Source organism: Stenella coeruleoalba (assembly GCF_951394435.1).
Source record: "Stenella coeruleoalba genome assembly, chromosome: 3".
In the NCBI taxonomy this organism is placed as follows: domain Eukaryota; kingdom Metazoa; phylum Chordata; class Mammalia; order Artiodactyla; family Delphinidae; genus Stenella; species Stenella coeruleoalba.
In genome coordinates this window covers 830,208-839,744 of record NC_137148.1, presented here as the reverse complement: position 1 = coordinate 839,744, position 9,537 = coordinate 830,208, and the positions used below count along the sequence as shown (strand labels likewise).

Genomic DNA, 9,537 nt, shown 5'->3' with positions numbered 1-9,537 from the left:
AAGTGGTAACAGCTCAACCGCCAGGATGAGGAATGACCAAGGAGAATGAGTGGGGCTGCGCAGCAGCTCGGAGGCGGTCAGCAGTCCACGGTGGGTGCAACCCCCGAGGCACACAGGAGGACGCAGGAGCGGAGGCCTCCGGACCACCGCCAAGCTGGCCCAGGATCCCGGTCAGCGGCCTGTTGGAGGCATCCCCGGGCCCTGCTGGGGTCACTCGGTCACTGACTGGGGCTGCCTGGACGAGGGTCCTGAGCTCAGGAGTTGGGACAGAGCCTGACGCCACGGCAGCTGCATCCCGTCCCCTGAACAGCAAGGTCTTGCGTGAAGGGACACACCTGCCCCTACATCTCTGCCACAAGGACACAACTTCAAATGCTGAAACTATTAAAGTGTCATTAAAAGATTGAGTGTCATGCCAAAAAACCTGAAAATTAGGCCATAAGAACAAATTCCTAGAGATAACGTAACTTATGAAAACTAACTTAAGAACTGGGAAGCCCGCACAGCGCTGGCCAGGTGAGTACCAATGGCGATGGAGAAGCCGGAAGTCCAGGGGCTGGGCAACAAGGTGTGCATCTCACTCACACGGAGGCCAGCTGGGGCCCGGGGGGAGGGGTGCCACTCGGGCGGCCACCAGCTCTTCTCCGCTGGGCCCTGAAGACACGCCTCCTTCACTTGCAGAGTTGGTCACATGGCCCCAAACCAGCTATAGGGGAGGCACACGGACGGCCCCTGAGAACCCACTCTGCTGCATTGCCGAACCATAATTCAACTGAATCAAGTCAAAAATCTCCTCACAAGATGTGAACTGGTACAGCCACTATGGAGAATAGTATGGAGGTTCCTTAAAAAACTAAAAATAGAACTACCTACCACATGACCCAGCAATCCCACTCCTGGGCATATACCCTAAGAAAACCATAATTCAAAAAGAGTCATGCACCCCAATGTTCACTGCAGCACTATATGCAATAGCCAGGACATGGAAGCAACCTAAGTGTCCAACAAATGGGTAAAGAAGACGTGGTCCATATGCACAATGGAATATTACTCAGCCATAAAAGAGATTAAAATAGTGCCATGTGCAGCAGCAGGGATGGGCTAGAGATGGTCACACTAAGGGGAGGGAGTCAGACAGAGACAGATACGGTATCACCTATATGTGGGATTTTAAAAAATGATACAAATGAACCTCTTTGCAAAACAGAAACAGACTCACAGACACCAAAAACAAACTTATGGTTACCAAAGGGGAAAGGTAGAGGGGAGGGATAAATTTGGAGTTTGGGATTAACAGATAAACATTACCTATATATAAAATAAATAACAAGGTCCTATTGTGTAGCACAGGGAACTCTACTCAATATCCTGTGATAAACCATAATGGAAAAGAATATGAAAAAGTATACATATATATAGATATATCTATAGATATACAGATATATGTATCTATCTGAACCACTTTGCAGTACAGCAAAAACTAACATAACATTGTAAATCAACTAACTAAAAAATAAATTAAAAATTTTCAAACATTCAGGGAAGAAACAGTTACAATCTTATACAAATTCTGCTGGGAAGAGAGGATGGTGATGACGCAAACCCCAACGAGAACAGCATCGCAAGGACAAATGTCACCCTGGACACGGACGTACCACGTTCTTCTCAGAGCCACACTCACGCTGTGCCGGCCGTGTGTGCGACCTGTCCGGGACCGTACTCACAAGTCACTCAGCCCTCACGATGGCCTGCGAGGCAGGCACTGCCAGCCAGGACATTGAGGCCCAGAGAATCTGACTGCCCAGGGGGACATTAAGTGGCACACCTGGAACACGAAATCCTACACAAAACACCCACAAACCACGTACAACAACGTGTATGGAAGGAAAGCCCATCATCAGTAAGTCGTGCTTCTCCCAGAAAGTTACTGTAGTTATAACCATATTAATAGGACAAGGGAGAAAAGTCACATGGTCATCTCAGTAGTGGCAGCAGAGTGTCTTATTCATCCACTCATGATGACAAATTCTTAGCAAATTAACAACAGAAGGAGCAAGGCCACCAGAAACCCGAGTTTAGTGGCGCAAGTTCAGTGGTGAAGTGGTAAAAGCCCCCTTTGATTTAGCGCCAGAGCAGGACAGATGCCCACTCCACTAGCACGCACAGTCCACAGACAGATGCCCACTCCACCAGCACGCACAGTCCACAGACAGATGCCCACTCCACCAGCACGCACAGTCCACAGACAGATGCCCACTCCACCAGCACGCACAGTCCACAGACAGATGCCCACTCCACTAGCACGCACAGTCCACAATTACACTAGACGCGCCCAGCACAGAGGAGCAAAACTCAGAACAACACCGAGAAGAAAACACAGAGCCCAGAGCAAAGGACTGGAACGGAGGAAAGAAACGCCATCACTCACAGCAGGCGTGACGGTGCTGGGAAGTCTAGGCAGCTACAGGCGAATTATTACGAGTCTAACAAGACGGCTGGGTGTAAAACTAATGTACAAAAAATCAGTTCTATTTCCATATAACACAAACAAACACATTTCAAAAACACATCTTTTAGATGTGGCATCACAAAATAAGGAAAACCTAGGAAGAAACATAACAAAAGATGCATAAGACCTCCATGGAGAAAATTACAGAACTATAATTAACGTACATTAAAGGAGGTCTAATAAGTGGACACAGATACTACAGTCATGGCTTGTAAGACCCAATATTACCTATGTCAGCTCTTCCCAAACCGACCAATGCAATCCCAGACAAAATCCCAACTTAACCAGCTAGTTCTGAAGCTCATGCAATTCAAAGGGTCAGAAGTAGCCCAAACACCCTGACATGGGGTGGGAGGTCTTGACCTACGGAGTGTGGTGCTGCACAGGGACGGACTGGACACCAGTGGAGGGAACAGACACACGAATCATTTGTGACCGAGTCTTGTGAATGGATGATGCTACACGTGAAAACCCCGGAACTGGGTCCTTAACCCTCACAACACGCACAGAAGTCAATTCCAGGTAGAATATGTATCTAATACTCAAAACAGACAAAACTGTATGCTCGTTCAGAAGATACATGGAATATTTTATGATCACAAACAGGAAAATCATCATGAAAAAGACTGATACATTTCATCCTATTAAAGTTTAAATTGGGACTTCCCTGGCAGTCCAGCGGTTAAGACTTTGACTTCCAAAGCAGGGGGTGCAGGTTTGATCCCTGGTCGGGGAGCTAAGATCCCACATGCCTCACAGCCAAAAAACCAGGAGCAATACTGTAACAAATTCAATAAAGACGTTAAAAATGGTCCACATCATCAACAGCAACAAAAAACTTTAGATTTTCTCTTCATCAAAACACACCATTAAAATGTGGAAAGACAAGAAAAAGCTATTTGCAAACATAATGCACAAAGTACTAGTATCCAGCACTACAAATAACTCCTACAAGTTAAGAGACAGACTATCCGGTAGGAAAACAGGGAAAATCCTGGACCAGGCACCTTGGAAAGGCAGGTGCTCACCCTGGCCGACGGGGCAGCAGGTGCAGGACTCCCTAGGAGGCAGACTTCTAGAAGCTTGATGGAAAGTGTGGGGCGCGAGGGCCAGCAGGTGTCCCCACGTACCTGCCAGCAGCAGCGTTAGCTGGTGTCACCACTTCGCAAACAGTTCCAGATGATCTGTAGTAACGCTACTCAGAATATGGTTAAGGAGTTAAATGAAACATGAACATAATGGGAAATAAAACCTTTATAAAAAAGATTTTCTTTCCTTTTTATAAAAAAGGACCAAGTGGAATTTTAGTACGAAGGAATATACAATTTCTAAAATTAAAAATTCAGTCTACAAGCCCAACAACAGATCAGGCGCATGGAGGAAACAGCAGTAAACTCTGTGACGGGACAACAGAGACCACCCAACCGAAGCTCCTAGAACACTAAGGAGGAAAAGACCCAAGATTAGGGAAAGGGGGGGCCAGACCCAGGGGCTGACGTGGCGTCACTGGAGTGCCGGGGGGAGGGGATTGGAAAGGCGGCTCGGGTCAAGGGAGAAATAACAGGAAATCGTGGCCCAAACTTCCCACATTTGATGAAAAATACAAAGCTCAACGTAACCCAAACGAGAAACATAAAGTAACAGCATGGCGACAACCTTCTACAAGCTGAAAACGGATTCATGCGAAAATCTTTAAATAAAAAAAAATCTCATGATGAAACACGCACCCCCATACCGACTTCCCTGTGGTTACGAAAACGCAACGCGACCTGAAGGCGAGGGCCGCCTCCTGAGCCCCAGGGCCCGCGCCAGCCCCTGCTCTCGACCTGCAGCTCTGCTCCCTAAGTCCACCGCACGGCACTCTCAACAATCACTTCGCTTCACGAAAGAAAGCAAGTATTACCTGAGATACAACGTTTCCAATCTAAAAATCTAATTTTATGCCCTGTTAGGACATAATTTTCAGAAATGAACTGCAAACCAAGGAGAGCGGGGCTTGGGCGGTATTTCCCCTGTGGAAAGTTAATGCCACAAACAGTATTCTTCACAGCTCTAGGTGTTACTTGTATTTAGTCTCAGATCTTGCAGTTCGTGCTCATCAACCGTGGTGCACGGCTTATTTCATAAAAGAACTCAACGCGAAACTCAGCTATAATCGAAGAGCCACTTTTTAGAACAATGTATTAGTTTATTAAATAAGGGCTGCTTGTCACACAATCAATCATTTTCTTTAACCGTCCTACAGAGCTGCTTTCTTGCACGTTAGGCAGAAAATTACAGCATTTTCTTTGTCTCAAGATATTTGATGAAAAACTACTGACCTGTTTGTCTCAAGACATGTAAGGGGCTTGGATGAGCCTGTCTTTTTAGGACACTTCAGACCCCCCCCGGCTGCACCACAGGCCCTGAAGACAGACACCCACAGAGAGGAGCGCTCAGGGCGCGGACGCGGGCGGGCGCTGGGGCGCAGGGCCGCGGTCTTCTTGAGCTCCCTGTGGCTCCAGTGCAGCGGCTCCACCTCGGCCTCGTGCTGCGCCCGCACCTGGCCCAGCTCCCGAAGGAGGTGCTCGTTGGTGCTGACCAGGTACCTGGAGACGAGGCAGGGGACAGCGCTCAGCCCCGGGCCCCGTCCCCGCCCGGGGGGCCCTCGCGCCGGCCCTGCTGCTGCCCCTCGCCTGGCGGGGCTGTGTCTCCCCAGCCCCGGCCCAGCAGGAGCCCCGCTGGCGCGGCGCGGGAGCTGAAGGGGTGGGGAGGGGAGGCCCCTCGACGCTCTGACAAGAACGCTCCATCTTCACGGCAAGAAAACAATGTTCCAGTTCTAGAAAAGGTCCAAGGATGGAAACATGTCTAATTCGCGGGCAACTGCACTTCTGACACGGACACGGCACAATGGGAAAGGCCTGGGTTCTTTAATGCTGTGGCCGTTTTTAACTCTGGAGGAATCTCAGCAGGGAAGTGGGGCTGCACGCTGCCGACCCCGTCTCCAGGCTGCCAGCTCACCCGGTTGGCACTGACTGAGGGACCTCCGTGGCGCCGCGAGCCACAGATAGCGCGGGGCCGCGTTCTCCACAAAGCTGGCCAGGCCAGCGACAAACCCCGTTTGCCGGGACACTGGGAGAGCCACGGGCCAGGCGGAGGCTCAGCACCTAACCACCTGCTGCTCCGAGAGGCGCTGCGGCCCTGCCTTGCCCACACCGAGCCCACGGAGCCCACCCGCCTGCGGCCTGCCTGCCCTCCCCCACGGGGCGTGTGCTGGGATGGGCCCAGGGGCCTGTGGCCTCCAATCCCCACAAGGTCACAGCCTGGCCGCTGTGGTGACCTCGTCCGACAGTGAGAAGGGGGCGGGGGGAGAGCAGAGGAAAAGGGAGGGTGGGGCGGGAGTGCTGCCCTCAGGCCTGCCCCCCACTGCCGCGGCTTCCCCTCCGCAGCCCCACCCGCTTGCCAGCACGCAGGTCTCTTCACAAAATCTGAGCTGGGGGCAAAGGTGGAATCTGTTTCTGTGAGAACAGCCGAGAACCACCACGCCGAGGGGGCACGCGCAGGCCTCCAGGACACGACGCCTCCTCTCCCTCGCCCCTCGTCCCCCCTTAACACCTCCCAGGAAGCTGCAGCAGGAAGGACCTCGCTGCTCAGTAAGACGCAGAAGCTCACACAAGCTCCGAGTCAACCCAGCGACACACGTGGGCTCAGGACCAGTGGCCCGCTGCCCCGGGCAGGCACCTACGGCTCTCCCGCAGCATCTGGGTGAGTTCCTGGATCCTGTCGTAGTGCTCCAGACGCTGCTTTAGTTCCACAATCTCCCCGGAGAGCCGCTTCACACTTGTCTGAAATCCTGATGGGAAAAGAAGTAGCGATATTCAGTGAAATGCGCTCCCACATTTTTAAAAATTTTATTTATTTATTTGTTTAGTTTTGGCTGCGTTCGGTCTTCATTGCTGCGCGCGGGCTTTCCCTAGTTGCGGCGCGCGGGCTTCTCATTGCGGTGGCTTCTCTTGTTGCGGAGCACGGGCTCTAGGCACGCAGGCTCAGTAGCTGTGGCTCGTGGGCTCTAGAGCACAGGCTCAGTAGTTGTGGCGCACGGGCTTAGTTGCTCCGTGGCATGTGGGATCTTCCCGGACCAGGGCTCGAACCCGTATCCCCTGCACTGGCAGGCGGATTCTTAACCACTGCACCACGAGGGAAGTCCCAACACTCCCACATTCTGGAAACTAAAACGATTCTAGAGTTTAAAGCACACCTGGGAAACACGGGAAAAGGTCATCAGGGTGAACAAAGCAGCCCCCTCTCCACCTGCAATCAACCCATCCAGGGCCCAGCGCCAGCCCCTGCTGTTGGGGATGAAGCCCCGGGACTCTGCCCTCCGGGCACCCCTGAGGGGTGCGTGCGGCGTGGGGCAGACAGGTGGAGGTGGGCCTGGCGCCAGCCAGAAGTCGTAGGCTGATCTGCTGCTGGACAGCTGGGCGTTCAGGAAGAAGACCCCGGCAGCCGACAGGACTGGGGTGAAGGGCTGCGGGGACGGTTACCGGGCGGCGGGCCCCGGAGGGTCTCGGCTGTGACTGTGCTCACGCCCTGAGATGCTTACCACCCGGTCTTTTAGGAAGAAGTTTCAGACCCCCGAGAGGTCAGACTGGAGCAGACACTCAGGCTGAAGCCCCTGTGGGACCCCACGTCACCTCACATTACCCCAGAGCAGGCTGCACCCCACCTCGAAATCCCAAGGGCACTTTTGCAAAACTGGCAAAACAGAATCCAAGACAGTGAAGAGGGAAACAAAAGTGCCCCGGGTCTGGAAGGAGCCGTAGCCAAGGAGGAGGACGCCCCGGGGAGGGCCCCGCGGCCTTTCAGCAGCTCAGAGAGACGGCCCCGGGCACGCGTGCCGCCCTGGCAGGGCTGGGGGCTCCGACCCCGCTTCGCTGCACTTGCTGAGTCTGAATCCTGTGAAATCCTGACTCTTACACGTACAAGTAAACCGTGAACTCACCAGTGATCTGCAAGTTCAGCGTGGATGGACCGTCGGCGTTTCTCACGTCTTTTTTCACGCTGAACAGAAGAGACTTCAAGCTACTGCTTTCCTCCAGAGTTCTGCCCAGACGCTGCCTCAGGTGATCCTGCAGACACAGAGCAACGCGTGCCAAACAGGCGAATCAAACTCTGTGCAGACGCTGCGTCGCTACAAAGATGGCATCTGGGGCCCGTCTGTCTGGATCCAAATGGTCCCAAACTGCACAGTGTAAGGAGAAGGGGTGCCACTACTCATCTGCCCAAACCCCCAAACCCACGGTCCTCTGTTTCCGGGTTGACAGGCCTGCTGTGCCCATGGGGACGACGCACTGCCCGGTGACCACGCAGGCTGGGGCTGCAGCCCTTCCTGGATGCGAGAGCCATTTGCGCGCAGACACCCAGAGGATGCCGGTACCACTTCACTATTTTTCACTTATGCCTCTAAAAATGAAGCTGTGTGTAGGATCTCTGTCTTGACAAGATGGTAAGCACCAGACACTTCAGACACTTGTCTCCCAGCAACCCTGTGGCTACTTCCGCTCCCATTTTACAAACGGGGGGACTGAGCACAGAGGGTGCTCACGCCCGGGGAGGAGACCCGTCCCCGCCACACACAACACACAGAAGCCACCACGTGGCACCCTCCGCACCAGCTGCCGCGTCGTGAGGACTTGCGGGGCTGCCTGGAATGGGCGTGGAGGACCTGCACCCTGCTAAGCCTTCAGAGGAGACCCCAGCCCCGAGTGACAGCCTGACAACAACTTCAGGAGGCCCTAAGACACACGGCTCAGCTACCCTGGGCTCTGACCACAGAGACCACACAGGGTAAGCGTGTGCTGTCTGAAGTGTGACTGGGGGTGACTTGTTACGCAGCACTAGACAACCTAACACAGGGGGTTCAGTACCTGCTGCCATCCCTACAGCCCACCCTCTTAACCACGGGACAGAAGCCAAAAAGCTTCTACACAGCAAAGGAAACCATCAACAAACTGAAAAGGCAGCCTACGGATTGGGAGAAAATATTTGCAAACCATTTGTCTGATAAGGGGTTAATATCCAAAATATATAAAGAATTCACACAACAGTGAAAAAACAATCTGATTTAAACATGGGCAGAGGACCTGAACAGACATTTTTTCAAAGAAGCTATCTAGATGCCAACAGGCGCATAGAAAGATGCTCAGCATCGCTAGTCATCGGGGAAATGCAGATCAAACCACAGCGAGGTGTCACCACACCTGCCAGCACGGCTTCAGCAAAAGGACAAGCGATAACAAGTGTTGCCAAGGGTGTGCAGAAAAGGGAACCCTCGTGCGCCGTTGGTGGGAATGTGAACTGGTGCAGCCACTACAGAGAACAGTATGGAGGTTCCTCAGAAAATTAAAATCAGAGCTAGCAGATCCAGCAATCCCACTTCGGGGCATTTATCTGAAGCAAACAAAACACTAATTTGAAAAGATATGTGCACCCCCCCCATGCTCACAGCAGCATTACTTACAATAGCCAAGCTGTGGAGCGACCTCCGCGCCCATCAATAGATGATGGATAAAGAAGATGCGCTGTATGTTACAACGAGAAAGACGGATACCACGTGATCTCAGTCACACGTGGAATCTAAAACAAACGAAGTGAAGCCCACAGATACAGAGAACTTGGTGCCTGCCAGAGGCAGAGCTTAGGGGTGGGAGAAGGGGGTGAACCGTTACTGCTTTTTAGTTTAAATCAATTGAATTTTTTTAAAAAGTCTACCGCAAATAAAAGGGAGAGGTTGTTAGTTAGATTAAAAACGCAAGACCCAAGTGTACGCTGCCTACAGGGAACCCACTTTAAATATAAGCACACCAATAAATTAAAAGGACGGAAAAAGAAAGATACACCATAGCAACACTAATGGGAGAAATCTGCTGGTGGCTATGCTCGTGTCAGTCAAAGCAGAGTGCGAGAGAGAGAGCAGGCACAAGGGGGAAAGCACGAGAGGAAGCATCCCACGCTCAGGGCACTAACAGCCGTCAATGGCAGGCAGGGTG

The 9,537-nt window shown here is 52.4% G+C and overlaps 1 protein-coding gene across 1 annotated transcript in view; it reads right to left on the bottom strand.

The window, feature by feature from the left end:
- Positions 1–4,713: 4,713 nt before the first annotated feature.
- CEP72 (centrosomal protein 72) overlaps positions 4,714–9,537 on the bottom strand; it is a 32,230-nt gene continuing 27,406 nt past the window's right edge. The window contains 3 exon segments of the mRNA XM_079917324.1: positions 4,714–5,097; positions 6,230–6,341; positions 7,491–7,617. Coding sequence (XP_079773450.1) covers positions 4,803–5,097; positions 6,230–6,341; positions 7,491–7,617 — 534 coding nt within the window. The 3' untranslated portion in view covers positions 4,714–4,802.